At 40.7% G+C, this 19,250-nt stretch overlaps 1 protein-coding gene across 1 annotated transcript in view; it reads right to left on the bottom strand.

Moving 5' to 3' along the window:
• Positions 1–1,710: 1,710 nt before the first annotated feature.
• The window catches only part of mmut (methylmalonyl CoA mutase), a 30,833-nt gene continuing 13,293 nt past the window's right edge, over positions 1,711–19,250 (bottom strand). Inside the window, exons 8-13 of the mRNA XM_020641619.2 lie at positions 17,932–18,047; positions 7,270–7,385; positions 5,637–5,768; positions 5,398–5,545; positions 4,440–4,607; positions 1,711–2,713 (exon numbers count right to left, since the gene is read on the bottom strand). Coding sequence (XP_020497275.2) covers positions 2,585–2,713; positions 4,440–4,607; positions 5,398–5,545; positions 5,637–5,768; positions 7,270–7,385; positions 17,932–18,047 — 809 coding nt within the window. The 3' untranslated portion in view covers positions 1,711–2,584. The remainder of the gene's footprint in view (positions 2,714–4,439; positions 4,608–5,397; positions 5,546–5,636; positions 5,769–7,269; positions 7,386–17,931; positions 18,048–19,250) is intronic.

Here is a 19,250-nt window from a genome sequence, read left to right as displayed (position 1 = left end):
TGGCTCTGTGGTGGGCACAGAGCTGGACTCTCTAATGACGGTGGCAGAGAGAAGGACCCTGAACAGAATGCTCTCCATCATGGACAACACCCACCACCCTCTGCACAGCACCTTCAGCAGGCAGAGCAGTGTGTTCAGTGGCAGACTGCTGTCACAATCCTGTTCCACAGACAGACTTAAGAACTCTTTTGTCCCCCTGGCCATACGTCTGTACAACACCTCTGTCTGTTAAACATTGCTGTACATATATAAACAACACTATGAACTATTTCAGTTCCTAGAACCCTGTTAAGAGGAACCTTTTTGGCTCCTGCTTCAGAGTAGGTACCATGGCTGTGCGAATGCAGACACAGTATAAAAAGTTCCCATGATGTGTATTTCTCAGGGAACTCTGTAGTGGATAGTTCCTCCCCAAAAAGTCCCCAGAACTGTTCGGTCCAAAAACACCTATTGATGTCACCTTTTTCTATAGCAGTCAAACATTCAAAACTCTGATCGCAATACGATCACATCCATCTGTTGTGAGACTAAACTATTAAAATGATTCACTGTTTTTACTGAACATTCAGTCAACAGACACATCTGAAACACTTCTCTGTACACAGGGGACTACCCTGTACCAAAGTTATGGCTTTTTTGGGGGGTCTTATTCCCAGTATGCAGACATTATAATAATAATAATAATTTATTATTATAATGTAATAATAATAATTTATACTTTACTGATCCCGCGAGGGGAAATTCGTTTTTACACTCTGTCTAGTTAACAGTCAACACACACATAGGCCGAAATACACACACATGCACAAACAGGATCCTATGGACATGCACTAATGGAGAGGTGTCAGAGTGAGGGGGCTGCCCACAGTGGGCGCTCCTGAGCTGGTGGTGGTGGGGGGGGAGTTAGGTGCCTTGCTCAAGGGTACCTCGGCAGTGCTCAGGAAGTGGACTGGCACCTCTCCAGCTACCAGACCAATTTCTGGACTTGGTCCGTGCCGGGACTTGAACTGGCGACTCCGATTCCCAACCCAAGTCCCTATAGACTGAGCTACTGCTGCACCATTAAAGGTTCAATATCTTTTTATGAAACCTTTTTTATGTAAAAATCACAAATTAAAAAATTGTTCTGAAACAGCTGAAAACCTCTGAGAGAACTTCTTTTAATTTGCATTGATTCTACTGTACAGTCTGAAAAAGTATAGAAGACTCATTCACCCTTAAAGAGTACACTGTAGGCTACTACCAGTCCAGAACTGACCTCCTTTGCCACCGAGCCAAAGGAGCTTCACAATGAACAGAAATAACCGAAATATAATATGAAATCTATTTTATAAATCATCATTTATATTCAGGTAGAGCTGAACCAGAAAAAGTAACACCGTTTTTGGGAAGCCATCAATTGGAATCAACCATTATTTTATTTAAAAGTTTTTGTGCTACGACTGACTTTTTGTTCCTCTCAAATAAAACACAGGACTTGTGTTATAAGAAAATGTTTTGATATTGAGTCAGCTTTTTGCGTTTGGAAATTAATTTAGCATTTAATCAACAGAATGTCTTTTTTGTTTCAGATCTTTAATTATTTGGCTTGTTGGGTGTGGTGTAGTTGTGTTGCTGTATACAGTAAAGTTAAACACTTACTGTAAAACAAATCCAAAACAATTATTCTAAGTGTTTTAACATCTCTGAAAAAAAGAGTTGCAAGCCACCTTTTCAAAGTTCACATACTTTATTTAAACCAAAGAGCAATAAATCTGATCAGCATTACAAGTAGAAAAATACTTTACCCACCATTTCACATATAAGAATCACTGTTGTGTGGTTTCTTCTAACAGAAGCTCTCTTATTAAACATGAATCCAGGCAAGAGTTCAAGGCAACAGAAGGCCACGTTCAAGATAGTAGAACCATTCAAGTGACAGGGTGAAGGAGTTCATAGGTGAGTTGTTTCACTCAAGATTTCTGCATTTGGATCTCTTACACAGCCGCTCATCACAACCTGCTACATAACTCCAATCAAACACTAACTACTCTACTAAAGTATTACACTCCAAGCAGGTCTCTAGTGCTGTGTTGTTTTGTTAATGGTGGGTACTGATGAGAGCCACATTCACACTATTATTCTGGAAAATATCAGATATTAACAGAGGATTAGTAAAAACACTGCAACATCTCCAATTTTAACTTGGCCAAAAAACAAAGAACATTTCAAAGTAATTAATAAAATTACCTCTTATTTAACTGATAAAGATGTGTCTCCTAATTTTCAAGCATTTATTGTGAATAAACGTAACTGAAAAAAAATTTTATTGGCGAAGTTACAGGAATGAAAATGTCAAACTGAGGAAACAAACGTTCTGTACTGAAATTTGACATTAAAAAGAATGTAGAGTAATGTTCAAACCTAATGACACTTGTAAAGGTTTTTATTGACTGTGACTAACACACATGCTGTGTTCTCACTTTGGGGAATGACATTTTATAATGTTTACAATCTAACGCAACAAATCAAAACAGATCCATTTGAGCTCCCACTTGCAGGTACTTGTGATTCAGCCTGAATAAACAGAATGGTTTCTGTATTTTCACATGGCCTGTCGGATGCTTTCCAGGCTCTTCTCGATATTCTCAATAACCTCCACTGCAGCTTGTGGGATCCTGGTTCCTGGGCCGAAGATGGCACACACACCGCTCTGGTACAAAAACTCATAATCCTGCACAAAGATACGACACCCAGTTATGATCATCTTCAATTATGAGGCCTCAGCCCCCCTAAAGACAGAAGGATGGGCACAGCTCCTACATGATGTGCTGTTAATTATGCAAATGCTAATTCAACCTGGAGTATGCCCAGCAGGACAGAGATGAAGTGTGTGTTGCAGACACAGGACAGGAATATGACCCATGTCCTGTAAAGAGACCTGATTGCAAATTGCAAATGTTGTGGTTGGTTATGCTTATTATTTAAAAGGTGAATCCCCATCATAAGATTGGTTCACTGTCCATATGACAGCAGGATTATATGTATGTATGCAAGTGCTTTTTATGTTAAGCTACATTCGTGTATGGGGCTTTCATGACTCCGCGGCACCAGCAGTCATGCTGCAGATGTAAAAGCCTAAGCTTGCCTGGAAGAGCTGTATGGTAATTTATTTCTGTCTGTAGACCCACAGAGTATTAAGCATTGTGCTATTCATTACCCACTGCCTCCCTAGTGAGGGTAACTTAACAAAGCCAGTAGCCTGTGTCAATGTAAGTGGCAGTATGATAATGCTCAGTCTGATGCACACAAACATGAGCTTTACTCCTTTTGATTAACATACAGTCCATTGTCCACAGTCTCATGAGAAGTTAAAGTCGTCCTGTGTGCTCCATTAATTGAAAGAAAAAAATTCTAACATAAACAGAATGCTGATGCGATTTACATACATTACACCTAGCTTTATAGCAGTATCTCTGCCCAGTAGAGTTAAATAATGCACGGCTGCAACTGTGCCAGCACCTGCTGTGAAAGTTAAGTGGAAGGAGCAGACCACACGCTGGATGACAAAGTGTCTGTGTGGACATTCTGCACACAGTCACCACTGCTTTGACTTTAAATTCAAGAGAGCACAGACACAATGCCGCCTGCCGGTTTATGCCTCGGCCAAATATCTTCATTACAGTTTATGTCCACCAGTGTTTCACACATGTTGGTGTTAGCCAGGGGACAGGTTTTTATTATTAACCAAAATATTTGAAAGAAACACCTAAAACACATGTCACACCACAGAGTATAGACCGTCAAGAGACCCTTCTGGCGACATCCGAACAAACAGGCAAGCCTGGAGTAGAGGAGAGACTGAACACTTCTCGATTGTGATGTGATGTTGTCCACTCGCATGGAAAAATGTATAAATCAGCTGGTATATATTTCCCTCCAAGTGATGCTGAGTTATTGTTTTCACTGACATCTGGTCATGATAACTTTAACCTTTGGCTCCTTAAAATATGTGCCAGTTCATCATTGGGCCTAAAAGGTCCAGTTTTCTATGTGCTTCAATGTCTAATGTACAGTATCCCCTCCAGGCATTCCTGAGATATTGTGTTCACAGGAATTGTGAAGGAAATAATGGCTAACCTTTTTTTTTTCCCAGACATTAAAAAGCCTTGTTGCCATTTGACCTCTCAAGTCAAGTTGAATTTGTGCAAAATGGTGTCATAGTTAGGGTTTAAAATATCTAGATGTGGTGAAAACATATATTAGACATAATGTTGACATTGACCCTGACCAACAATATCTAATGAGTCTGTTCTTGTGTCAAAGTGAACATTTGTGTTAACAATGAAGATAAGCCTTAAGGCGGTCCTGATATACTGATGTACTATCTTTGTGTGTATGTAACACAAACATGAAATTAACACAGTTTTTTGTGCTAATAAGTAAAAGTAAAAGATTACCTGTGGTGGGATGACACCGCCGCAGATGACCAGGATGTCTGGTCTGTTGAGCTTCCGTAGTTCCTTGATGAGCTCAGGGACCAGGGTCTTGTGTCCTGCGGCGAGCGTGCTGACACCGACACAGTGCACATCTGCATCCACTGCCTGCTGGGCAACCTCCAGGGGAGTCTGGTTACCGAGAAGAAACATGTAGAAACATAGAAGAAGAAATGAACAATACAGTATTTAGGGTTGAGGTTTGCAAATTTATGATGAGCCAATCTGCTAAATGTGTGCAGTTCAATACTGTCACCAGAAAGTATAGCTAAAGACGTGTTTATTGTCCTCAGTGTAATAACAAGTACTGCATGTGTTTCCCATATAAGCTGACATTCACAGGTTTGTTTGAAGGTCGGCGAGAATCCAGAGTATTTCACCTCTCAGTAAAAATGTCATTTCTTGTGTGAGTGCTGGGCTACAAACCACAGCGGCTTAGCTAAACACTTGCTATCATACTGTATGTAATTGTGACACAAATACTGTGCCTTGCAGTTAAAAAAAGAAAAAGAAAACGGCCCCGCACTTCATTGCTGTGAAGGCTCATGGTGGTACTTTTGCCTCATAATCGTGTGTACAGTACATCCGAATGGACTGGTGATTATTACATCTGTGTCTCACTATCTTTTAGAATGTGCCCAGGGGTATAATCCCTATGCATTGAGAGTGTGCGTGCGTGTGTATGTGGGTACACTTGTGTCATTAGGCTATGTATTTGTGTGTTTACTTGTAATGTTACTCTTCTTTTGCTTTCATTCTGAGTGTTCTAAAGACAGATCTCTCAAGTTCTTGGGTTGTCCATTGCTCTGGCAATTGACTCTCTATATGCCTATAAAATTGTCCTCCCTGTTTCGTCCTTTGTGTCAAAAAAAAACAAACTTGGCTGACACTGTGTATCTCCACTCCACCCTGTACCACTTACCTGAAACAGTGGGCCGATATCCACATCGAAGCCCAGGTCAGCAAACCCTGTGGCGATGACTTTGGCACCCCTGTCATGACCATCCTGTCCCATCTTTGCCACCAGCAGTCGAGGGTTCCTGCCCTCATTATTCTTAAATTCTGTAACTCTGAGATTAAATAAAAGGAAAACCAATGGAACCCAACCAGTAATCAGTGTAAATAATAAAATGCAAGGTGACAATTAGGTTTATTTTCTACCTGTTGTGGGTTAAAGCGATCTCTTCATGCTCCCCAAACTCGCTGCGGTAAGCACCACTGACCATCCGGGTACTGGCTTTGTGTTCACCAAACACTTTCTTCATGGCATCAGTGATTTCACCAACAGAACATCTACAAGAAGAGCGGACAACAACTACTTGCTTGAGTTTTCTCGCTAGGGGGATAAATAAAGCAAGGCAATCCAGTTTTCCATTTGGTTACAACATGTTAAGACGTATAATCAATATTTGAATGTCCTTATAGCATTTATTGCAGCCCGTTTCATTAACTAAATAATTTGTTGTATTTTCTTATTGGATTGAGGGAGATAAAATAGAACGATCACCTCGCCGAAGTGTCATTTTTTTTAAAAAGCTGCTCATGTAGTTTTTGAGATGGATGAAATATGCAACACTTAACAATAAGGTACAAAACACTGTCTAAAGAAAAGCTTAACTAACTTATTTCCGTCATGACTTGTGCTGGTAATTGCAAGAATTAAAGCAGGAAGTCAAAGAATTGCTGTTGCTAATCATTAACAGACATCACTATTTAGATCATCAATCAAGGGATGTTAAATCAGTTATGGCACACATTTGTTTAAATGCATTAAGCTCCATTTAAACCTGCTTGTAATACCAATATCTTCTTAACTTGTGTGTGTGTGTGTGTGTGTGTGTGTGTGTGCGTGTATATATATATATATATATATATATATATATATATATACACACACATATACGTATACGTATAGCGCCCTCTGCTGGTGAAAGAAACCTGCTAGTGTAATACAATGAAACGCTATTAAACTGGTGAATAAATCTAGTAATATCTGCGCATATATGCAAGAAAATCAGCTGATGCAATAGTCCCATGATATGCTAATATCGGAAGAAATTGTCGGCTGCCCGATTAATCGGTTGGTCTCTTACATATACATAATGTTTGATCTGAAAGCATTTTCCATTTTATTTTTTTGTCCCCTTTCCTTATACTATTCGACTATTTTTTTTTCTTTACTTGCTCTTTCGTTTGTAAATAAAAACTTGACTAACAGTCCCTACCCAGTCTCACTTTTAGTTTGTCATTACTTTTAGAAGTCACTTTCAAGATTTTGCTTTGCAGTGATTTCAATTCAATAAAATATATAACGATATATATTTTAATATCGTGGGTAATATTTTTTCTACTATCACTGGATTGCCTGCGATGATTTAGTTTGGCCTCAGCTTCCAAACCTTACGGAATGAGGAGAAACTTCCCACAATCATAAAGCTAAAAATACAACATGAGCAAATTAGCTTGAAGCAATAACGTCAAATAATCCAGATACTGTACGGTGTATTTGTGTGAGGCAAGATCACACATGTTTAAAGCGTCAGTTAGTCTTTCTAAATATATAATTTCACACTAGCTGTGAAGACCGTTACTTCTAGACAAAAATCCCCATGTTGTATTTCTTCTGAGTGGTTTCACACAGTTCATCTGTATAATGACTACACTTTCACAACATTTCAGACTTATAATCAATGTAGAAGGGCTTGGAAGCATTATGAGAGCTATAATTAGTTTTTGAAGCTCAAATCATGCAGACTTAAGAGTCATCATTACAATCAGAGGTTTTAGTTTTCACCTGGCTCGAGCTGCCTCCACAGCCAGGGCTAAAAGGTTGCCCTCTTTGGTTCGGGAACACTCCTCAATGGCTGCCAGGCACTTCTGCGCTGCTTCTGCATCACGACTTTCTCTCACCTGCAAAAAAGGTCATGAGATTCAATCTACCTTGCTGACAAAATTTGCATAAAGAATTCATTTCAAAACAGTATGTGTATCATATTGTGAATGATTTGAAGAACTTATGCAATCTAATCTATCATTATTGTTTTAGGCTTTCATGAGAAAACAGCCATCCGCATTTATTTCACTAGTGGAAAATTCACCCCTTGTTCCTCTGAGAAAATCTGTGATAAAAAAAAAAGAAAGAGAAAATAAGACGTTCTCTGGAGTTAAATCCCTCACGTACTGTACTGTACTGGATTGAGGAGGTTGATATTTCCAGAGTGGAGGCTTCGTGTGGAGGATTGTGTGATAAGGAGTTCTTTGAGATGGGGGGGCAAGGGACATGGCGACAGTTGGCGACTTAACAACCTAACAGCAAAAGAATTCACATATTTCTCACCACTCCATCACTCTTTCTCCCGTATAGATTTTTTTCTCATAAGTAAATCAGTCATACAGGACATAATAGATACCTTAATCCATCCGATTATAATAAGTGACCATGCTCTGATCTCCTTACATCTAAACAGCAAGCAACTCCATAAACAACCAACCCGATGGCAATTCAATCTCTCACTACTAAAAGATCCAAACTTTGACACAGCTATAAAGGAAGAGTGGGCATCCTTCATGGACATTAACGACCCTCAAAATAACTCACCATCACTTATCTGGGAAACCGCAAAAACAGTTATTCGAGGCAAAATCATTTCATACTCATCTTACAAAAAGAAAACAGAGATAGCACATGAGCACAACCTAGAACTTAAAATTAAAGAAACAAAAACGATCTGTGCACAAACGGCAACAAAAGAGAATCTAAATAAACTTAGGAAATATAAATTAGAAATGTCAGACATAATAAATAAAAAAACACAATTTCTAATCCAACAACTCAAACACAAGCACTATGAATATAGCAACAAATCAGGAAAATATCTCGCAAATCAGCTACAGCAAAAAAAAAGGAAAAAAATACCATCCCAGCTATACAAAACCCAGCGGGGAAGCTTCTCATATCACCTAATGAAATTACAAACACCTTTAAAAACTTCTACCAACAGCTGTATACATTAGACACAGAACCCAATTCAAAAGACATATGTGAATTCCTTGATAAACTAGACATACCAACTTTAACAAAAACTCAAGCAGAAGCATTAGATAAACCACTCACAAAAGAAGAATTCTATTCAGCACTAAAGTTAATTCCCCCTAACAAAGCACCAGGACCTGATGGCTTCCCCGCTGAGTTTTATAGACATTTCTGGTCAACCATTTCACCACTATTCATCAGAATGACAGAAGATCTAATAAATTCCGGAAAAATCCCTTCACATATGAACACCGCCAACATCTCAGTAATATTGAAACCAGATAAAGATCCTACCCTCACCTCCAGTTACCGCCCAATATCCCTCATCAACACAGACATAAAAATAATAAGCACTATCCACAAGAATCGAAATGGTCACTTATCACCTGTGTCAAAACACTATACAACTCACCAAGAGCAACAGTCACAAGATAAGTTTATATGCTGACGACATCATACTCTACCTACAAAATCCACAAATCTCATTTCAAGAAACAATGAATCTTTTTAAAAAATACTCCAAAATCTCTAATTACTCAATAAACTGGACCAAATCGACACTGCTTCCAATCTCTGTAAAGAGGTGGAACCCGGCAGCCCTACCACTACCCATTCCCTCCACCACTGAAACTATAAGATACCTAGGCATCAATATCTCCCCCAAATTGTCAGAACTTATACCACTGAATTTCAACCCACTTATCAGAAATATAGAAGACGACACAACCAGATGGATGAATCTACCGGTATCACTCATAGGAAGAATAGCAATCACAAAAATGACCATACTTCCCAAAATAAATTACCTTTTCTCTATGATCCCAGCATGTCCACCCCCCACACGGTTCAGTTCCTTAAACTCAACAATAACCAAATTTTACTGGAAAAACAAAAAACCTAGAATAAAATTAACCACACTTTAAACACCAAAAAATACCGGAGGACTAGATGCACCAAACTTTTATAACTACTTCCTGGCAAACCAGTTACAAATCATAACAAAATGGATACACCCCACCGAACAATCCCACCCATGGCTAGACATAGAACAGGAACAATGCAAAAACATACCCATATCAACCCTACCATTTATCAGCACTTCAATTAAACGTCATAACTCCTTCAAAAATCCTCTCATTGCTACAGCCCTGACAGCATGGTGGAAAGCCCACAAAATAATGAACACAACACCCACACCCTGTAAGAACACACCAATATGGAACAACCCAGACTTTCTTCAAAACAAAACACCACTGAATCTCACCACCTGGAAGGACAAAGGCATCACCCAGCTTCAACACATAATTCAAAACAAAACCTTCATCCTCTTCAATGAAATAACTCAAAAGCACAATATAAACAATAAATCTCACTTCCAATATCTCCAAATCCAATCTATCATAACACATAAATTCAACCTCAAACAAGACTACATAGAAAATTCAACACTAGCAGACACAATACTAAAACTCTCAACACCCACTAAAACTCTATCTAAACTATACAAACTCGTAAACATTGACCATACAAAATCTCTCCCCACAACAAAAAAGGAAAAAGATCTATCAACAACAATAGACCATGACACCTGGAATATAATCTGCAATAATACCTTCTCAATGACAAATAAACCTAACCTCCAACTAATTCAGTATAAGATTAACCACATAACTCATATCACACTTAAGAAAAAACATCAAATGGGACTTTCTGATACAAATAACTGCTCAGTATGCCCCCCTAACACCCTGGATGACTACATGCATGCAATCTGGCACTGCCCACCCATACAGCAATTCTGGAAACAAATCACAACTAAACTCTCTTCAATACTGAACTGCCGGGTTCCACTCTCCCCTTCACTATGCATCCTAGGAAACACTCTTTCAATCACACTTCCCAACAACCAAAAAAACACAATACTCATTGGGCTCACTGTCGCCAAGAAAGCAATCCTCCTCAACTGGAAAAGCAGAAAAAAACTAAACACCTCAGTATGGATAGACCTCTTTGTTGAACATATCATCATGGAAAAACTTACAGCATCCATCCACAATAAAACACACACAACTTGGGAGCCAATCCTCACCTCACTACTTCCCAAACAACATAGTTCAAACCCCTGATATTCACTACCACAAATATAGACTCATACAAATACATACACACACACACATAAAGACACATACATAAAGACACACAACTTTTTTTTTTGTTTGTTTCCTTTCTGTATAACTATCATAATTTATGAATTTATTTTCCTCTTACCATCAAATTTAATATTTTCTTATTACTATTATTATTATTGTCTTTAGCCACCATTTTATTATGACCTATTTGTTGATTTATTTCCTCTCCCCCCTTATATTCATATCATATTCATCATCAAAAATTGTCATCACAGCCACTCTCATTTTTCATGCATTTCTTTTTTTCTATTTATTTCTTTTCTCTTTCTCCAATCCAGATGATTGTCTGTTTTTCTTTGGTTGCCTTGTTTTATTCATGTATTTTCTGTTTCTCTACTATAATTACTACTGCTATCACCCCGTGCCAACAAACCTTTGCTGGTTTTTTTTCTTAAATCATCATCAATCATTCCTCAGTTATTCTAGTTTTCTTCTTTCCCTTTGTTTTGAATATGCTTTCTAGCCCCTCCTTGTTCAAGCTTGGCGGGAGGGTAGCAGTAGGCAATCCTATCAGCTGGCCCCCTCCGCAGGATCTGGGAGCAGCTGAGACAGGGGCACCCCTGCACCACACAATGACTGAAGTAAAAAAATAAAAATAAAAAAGATAATATAGAAAGAAAGAGGGGGGGGAAAGGGGAAATAAGAGAAAGGAGGAGAAGGAAAAGAAAAAAGAAAATGAATGGGAAGAAGAGGAAAAAAAAAAGACGCACGCACGCGCGCGCAGGGCCCGTCAACACCCTCAACATACAAAATTGCAAAACGTTATTATTACTCCCTGCTTGCCTGTTTTGTCTTGTCTTTGTCTATGCTGTGCATTGTATCGTCGTGTCTCCCCTGTCTCCTACATACTTTTGCTCTTGTCATGTCCCTCACTTGCCTTGTATTGTTCTGCATCACCTAATAAAAACAAAAATAAAACAAAATTTAAAAATTTGTATTGAATCCTGAAAGAGATGGGGAGCCAGTGTAGTGTCTGAAGATGAGTGTGATGTGTTCATATTTATGCACTCTCATCAGGATCCTAGCAGCGCTGTTCTGAACATGTTGGAGCTTCTGGAGGCTCTTGCTAGGGATCCCGATGAGGAGTGCGTTGCAGTAGTCCAGCCTGGAGGAGACAAAGGCGTGGACGAGTTTCTCAGCATCTGGCAGGGAGAGTGTAGGACGGAGTTTGGCAATGTTTCTGAGGTGGTAGAATTAATATTTGCACAGATGTTTAATGTGGGCTTCAAAGTTCAGTTGAGGGTCCACTTTGATGCCGAGATTTGTGACGGTTGGAGAGAGGTGGATGACTTGGCCAGAAAAGGTGATTATGGGGGATGACTTGATCTGGTGTGGGGTGCCAAGTCGAAACGCTTCTGTTTTGGAGCTGTTCAATTTGAGAAAGTTGTGCTTCATCCACGCCTCTATCTCCTCCAGGCAGGTGGTCAGTGTCGATGATGGCAGGGGTGCAGAGGGGGTTTGATTTGTTTTTAGGTGGATTTGCGTGTCAGCATAACAATGGAATGAAATACCATGTTGGCTGTTGACACGGCCAAGGGGTAGCATATAGATAGTGAACAGGGTGGGGCCGAGGACTGATCCTTGGGGGACACCGCAAGTGACAAGGTGAGTCTGGGATTTTTTGTTTCCAAGGGACACATGTTCGGTTCTTCCAGAGAGGTATGAACAGGACCAGTCTAGGGCGGAGTCAGAAAGACCGATGACAGAGTGAAGGCGGTTGAGGAGGATGTCGTGATCGACGGTGTCAAATGCTGCTGTCAGGTCGAGGAGAACGAGGAGAGATGGAGAACCAGCATCAGCTGCCATCAGCACATCATTTGTGACCCTGACCAGAGCTGTTTCTGTACTGTGGGCAGAGCGGAAACCAGACTGAAATTTCTCAAATAGTTTGTTGTGTTGTAGATGATCGTGAAGTTGAGCTGCAACTGCTTTGGAAATTAAACGGAAGGTTGGAGATGGGCCTGTAGTAGGCAAAGACATCTGGATTTAGGGTGGGTTTTTTGAGAAGTGGTGATATGACAGCAGTTTTCATCAGTTTTTGAAGGTCCAGTGTTAGTGAGTCTGGGTTTTTTTTTTTTTTAGATTTCTGAAGTGAATCTGGCGCTTGGGTTTGGTGAGAGCAGAATGGAAAGGCAGCTCCATTGAGACAGCCTTGTGGTCAGACACACCCAAATCGTTTGCTAATATGTTTGTAATGGGTGCAGAGTGAGTGATCACCAGATCAAATGTGTGCCCCCTGGTGTGAGTGCGGACATCAACATGTTGAGTGAGACAGTCCAGTAGTTCTAAGAACTCAGCTGCAGGTTGGCTGGAGGGGGTGTCGACGTGGATATTGATATCTCCAAGTATTATAATGTTGGCAGAGGTTGTGCAGAGTGAAGAGAGAAGATCGTGCATCTCTGAGATGAAGGTTGAGTTTGGTTCGGGTGGCCGGTAAATTAGAAGAATTGTCATGGTGAAAGGGGGTTTACATTTAAATGTAAGGCATTCAAATGAGGAGAGTTCAGGCAGGGGCAGGGGGGACAGTTCAAATGAATTTCAGAAAAATACAGCTACACCGCCACCCCGGTGCCTAGAGCTGCGGGCTTTCTCGAGGTAGCTGTAACCAGGAGGACAGACTTCATTCAGGGCAAAGAAGACGCCTGACTGGTGCCAAGTTTCAGTTAGGCACATTAAGTCAATGCCCTTGTCCGAAATATGATTTTGAACAAAGGATGATTTGGATTTGAGATGGATTGTGCATTAAAAAGCTCTATTTTGACTGCTAAGGAAGGGGAGAATCGTTGCAGAGGCCGAAGAAGACTGGAGTCCACTCCACATTTTTTGTGCAGCTTGAAGTTTGGTGATCTTGCGGAGTTTCCAGTGCTACTTGTTCCAGGGACAGCAGCGTACTGATGACGTGGCAGACGTGTGAAGGTGCACTCGGCTGAGGACCAGATGGATGGAATGGAGTGACCGGGCTTGAAGTAAACAAACTTTTGACTGGAGCTTCTGTGGATGTAACGGGGCCGACGCAGAAGCTTAATGTTTAATGGCAGGGATGCATGTTAGAGTGGTCCAATTGTTGAGTGTCAACAGTTGAGTGACAGTTGTATTGACTGTCTGCCTATGACCACTACGATCTCCGTGCGCATAATTAAACGGCTGCATTACGTTTTCTGTTCATCACGTTGATATTGTGATTCTGTTGAACTGCAGCTGTGAAGAACACTCACCTACATCAATGGCCTTCACTTCTATGACTCGTTTCTTTCAAACACAGTTTCTAGAGCCAAGTCTCACCCAGAGCACTGCAACAGCTACTGAAGACCTTCACTAACATCTTTATGTTATCATTATGTGTAAACATGTCATGGTACATAAATGACGAAGATGCAGCCTTGGACAAATGGTGCATCTTGACAGCACAGCCCATTCAAAGCTTAAAGATTGTGTCAACTGTGTCCATCAACAGCTGTGTATGTGTAGCTCTAGATATAGAAGTGTATTGTCCAGTCAACTAACACAAAGGAGCTGCGTAAACAGTAGATAATTCTTTTAATAATCCAACAATCTGCTTTGTCTGATCGACAGTCAGAAACTCAAATATTTCACTTGAAAATGACACAAGATGTTTTATTTCTAGATTATTAAAGTCATTTAAAAAAAGTTGATGAATCAACCTATGAAATACTTTTATTAAAGGTATGTTTGCATAACCAGTATAGATCATGTACATTTTGTATACATTTTTTTCCTCCTCATTTTTACTGACCTTTAAATCCAAAAAAAGAAATATTTACTTACCAGATCATTGTTTATAAAAACATTTTAAAAAATGTACGTAAAAAGCGGGAAAGCAAAAAAAAAAACATACACTAGAGATGCTAGTCACTTCGCATTAGTTTCCTACTGACTGAACGAATGCTATTACAGTAGGTCTTTCACACTTGCAGAAAACTCCTGATACTTCCAGGAGGAGCTGTATGTGTGAACACAAACAGGCAAATTTTTCAATATGACTTCACCCGGAGATTTTCCTGCCAGACCCCTAGTAATTTTTCCGCAGCAAGTCCGAGTGAGATGATGTGAGAACACAGCAGGATATTCTCTGGAGAATTCACCTCGAGCCAATGGGAGGGGGGAGTGACATGCATGTCCTGTGAATTTAATCAGTTTACTGACTGTCTGACCACCACCTCTACGATCTCATAATTAAATGGCTGTTACACGTTTTCGGTTCTCCAGTATGTTGATCTCCGCTCTTTTGTTGATAATGTCATTACGTTGAACTAAACCTAGCATTGACTTGAAGGCAAATATCGTCAAATTAACTAGATATTTTCAGGGGTACATATGTGAAAACGGCTTTAAGCTGATTGGCCTTAATTAGTGGCAATAAAAAGGAAAAATGCTTAAAACTCGTCTTGTTTCAGCCACAAAAAAGAATGCATTACTTGAGGGGGAAAAAAAATTGTCATGTGGGACTGGCAAGTTGTTGAGTTCTGGTCCAAAGAAAAATCAATGATGTCATTCTTTGTCTTCTTCTTTCATGTCACAAAAACGAGAACAGCTTGTCAATCGAGACATCCCACAACATACAAAATGTATTTCCTTTGAAACATCTGCCCCTTGAGCAGAGAGCACCTACTTTCTGACCTCCAATCTTCTGACAGCTTCTATCAAAATGTAATGACATTTCAAAAGCCTGCTGACCTTCTGACAGATCCAGTGAACCCCCGACACACAGACAGACATGTGACTGCAGGTAGAGGAATCCTCTTCTGTCATCTCACATACAGCACATCTGATGGTTGAACATGTCTGATATGCCTTCATAGATAAATGTTAGAGCTCCTCCCATTGTGAAAATCTAGGCCGATACAGATGTTTAAAAAAACAAGTTTGCCAATAGCAGATTCCGATTTGTTTCGTTGCATCTTTTGGTGTTAGAGTCCCATGCTTTCTCTCATGATTGACCATTAAAAAAGGTTCAGCGTTTGTCCAACAGGTGACTTCCTTTGACAAATAAAAAAATAAACTATATCAGGGCTGATATCAGCACATACTGAAGTTAAACTGGTGCTTAAAACACATAATATCCTGATTGAGCTATTTCACAATAAAAGTGTTCCAACAACAACATAACAGGAACCCCAGCCCCCTTCATTTAATCATCTTGGATGTAAGCCAGCAAGTTATCAGTTCAAACACACCTTCAGAAGGTAGACTCATTGCAATAAATATGCAAATCTGTGCTGCGCTTGGCTCAAGAGAAACAGAGTCAAGACATTCCAGCACGTTGCCTATGTTACAGTCCCAGACAATCCGAAAGATACACGCTGCAAATGAGCACACCAAATTAATGTTGCTGTTATTTGCTGAGACTCGGGGGGGGGGGGGGGGGGGGGGGAATACAAGTTTTCACTCTCATTGTAAAAACTGACACCCGCTCTGACACGGGGTGGAGGCCTTGCTGCAAACAGTGTTTGTCTCTAAAGTGTCTGTGTGATGCAAAATACGGCAGCATACAAATTGTGACTGCCATATCTTACATTGTCCTGCAAGGTGTATTCAGTTCTCGCCAGGCATGCGTTTCCTAGCATAATTGATACCAGTGTACTTCACACCCCTAACATATGACAGATTTTTGGTATATCTCACACTTACTTCCGGCGCAGACGCGAGTGGCCGCATATCCAGTAGCTTCGTCCCTGTCGTATTCGTTTTTAATATTTTATCGGTGTTTTTGCTAACTTTACTTTTGTTAATACACTTACGGTGTAGAACATTGTTATGTTAGTATCCTATGGATACTCTTTTTTCTTTTCGGGAATATAGCAGCGGAAAACTTGGTTATTCAAGGTTATGCTCTCACTCCGAACAGTGGGACAAGCCGGCATCGTTCACCCCATACCTGAGGAGATGAGACGGAGGTACAGAGGCTGCAGAGCCGGAGCCAAGGTAAAAAGCTAGGCTAGCAGCTAAGCGGTGGAAGTACAAGCCCCTGTGTTCCGTCGATAGTTATGGGTAACGTTAACTGTCTAACCAACAAGACAGATGAGCTGGCTGCCCTTGTGAGGAACGACCGGACATTTAGAGAGTGCAGTTTAATGTGCTTCTCAGAAACCTGGCTAACACAAAAAGACCCCCGACGCTAACGTGGATCTACTGGGCTTCACAACAGTGAGAGCGGACAGTGACACTAAACGCAGTGGCAAACGGAAAGGAGGGGGGCTTGCGCTGTTTATTAACACATGACATGTTACTGTGAAGGAGGCAACGTGCAGCAAGGACATTGAGCTGCTGGCGGTAGGTCTCCGACCATACTACATGCCCAGGGAGTTCTCCCACACCATTGTTGTTTGTGTTTACGTCCCTCCGCGAGCGCACGCTGAGACCGCGTGTGACGTCATCCACTCCACCATCGTGAGATTACAGACACAACACCCTGAAGCATTCATTGCCATCTCTGGGGACTTTAACCATGTTACATTGGACTCAACACTACCGGACTTTCACCAGTTTGTAAGCTGTCCTACCAGGAAGAACAGGACAATAGACCTTGTGTATGCAAATGTGAAAGAAGCTGACACTGCCATCCCTCTACCACCACTGGGGAAGTCTGATCACAAACTGGTCCTTCTTACCCCACAGTACAAACCACAGATTCAGAGACACCCAGTAACCACACGCACCTTCAGAAAGTGGTCTCCTGAAGCAGTGGAGACACTTAGAGACTGTTTTGAGTCGACTGACTGGAGCGCCCTGCAAGAGCCACACGGTGAGGACATTGAGGGGGTCTCACACACTGCACAACTGACTACATGAACTTCTGTATGGATGTTGTAGTTCCCACAAAAACTGTGCGCTGCTTCCCGAAAAACAAGCCCTGGATTACCAGTAATGTCAAGGACATCCTTAACAGGAAGAAGAGGGCATTCAAGGAAGGAGACCAGGCAGAGCTGAAGCGCGTGCAGGGGGAATCTTTTTTTCAGGTTAATATATATGTATGGGAGGGGAGGGTCGGTTTCGTGGTTTAATTTGTAACAACTGTTTCATGTCATGTACGTCTTTGTAACCTGCTACTGGATGCTTTGAATTTCCCTCGGGATCAATAAAGTATCTATCTATCTATCTATCTATCTATCTATCTGAAACACAGCAGAATAGTGTTTACCTGTCTAGACCTGTCATCTTTTCGATGTCATAGATAAAGTAGTTGAATGATCAGATATCTTGAGGAAACACTTACCTTTTTCAGTTTTTCAATCTGTTTCTCACGTACAATGGTGTTATCGATCGCCAACACCTCCACTGTCTCCTCCTTTTCCAGACGGTACTTGTTCACTCCGACAATGACCTCTGACCCTGAAAAGAAAGAAAAGAAAATGAAAATCAGCAACAACAAAGTACAACACAGTGATTGCACAATTGTGAACAATCTTTTTCTAAGGATGTAATCAAACACTCTCACTGAGGCAATTGGAGACAACACACAAAAACCATTAAGTATCCTGAAAGAAAACAGACCTGAGGAGATTACAGATACCAAACCAGCCGGGATCTGGACCATTATCAAGACGTGCAAGACAGCAGAGAGCAAGGCAGACCCAGTGTTATCAGAAGATTACCCTGAGCCTGTACACATCAGATAACAGTAACCAGCAACTTATTGAAAAACATGGGACCAACATCCTCACTGACTTTATCTCCGTGTGCCTCGTTTTGTCCTTTAACCAGGCTACTTCTTACAGACATCTATTTAAAAAAAAAAAAAAAGCTTTTTCCCAGCTAACTTGACCCTTAAATTATCTTCTACTGTCTATCTATCTTGTACTGAGCAGAAGCAAACATGCTACCAAGGTGAATCAGAAAGCCCATGAATATCAATGAGAACAGGCATCAGAGGGATTACAGACAGAAGCCACACAAGCCTGAGCAGGTTCTGCTCTGATCCGATGCAGTAACTCTGGGTATTAAGGGAGGTTGACAAAAGTAATTTCCAAAGAGAAACAAGGGGTGTCTCAATACCAATAACATCTGGAACCCAAATCTGGTGAGCTGCTTTCAAACACTTGGGGATGTCCTGTACAAATGTTGTTGCTCGTCTAAAGAAAATATTTTTAGCACAGAAAAGCAACGGTGTAAAGAAAAAACATAATTACCTTGTTTCTTTTCACCATTTATGAATTAAAATGTGTTTAAAGCATACGGCAGTCCAAGCTGGGCAAAGGACCCTAACAAATCAGGAAAAGACATAGCATAACTGATGAATCCTATTCAGGAAGTGAACATGAGTCTGACCCTGTTTACACCTTGCATCAACATCCCTCCTGGGTGACTGGATCTCAAGCAGGCAGACTTAATGCTACGTTTGAACGCACCCAAATGCATCCTGACGACGCATTGAGATGTGAAGACTCAGGCCACGTACTGTACGTAGGTGGTCCGTGATGCTTTAACCCACAGTGATTTGGCAGTGTGTATGTACGTGTGCCATTGGCCACATTCAGGACTGCCCACTCTCCACGTATCCAAGGCAACAATCATGTGACGTAACAGAAAACACAT

Source organism: Labrus bergylta, chromosome 15 (genome assembly GCF_963930695.1).
Source record: "Labrus bergylta chromosome 15, fLabBer1.1, whole genome shotgun sequence".
Taxonomy (NCBI): domain Eukaryota; kingdom Metazoa; phylum Chordata; class Actinopteri; order Labriformes; family Labridae; genus Labrus; species Labrus bergylta.
The sequence above is the reverse complement of the archived record's forward strand: the minus strand, read 5'-3'. Positions and strand labels throughout refer to the sequence as shown.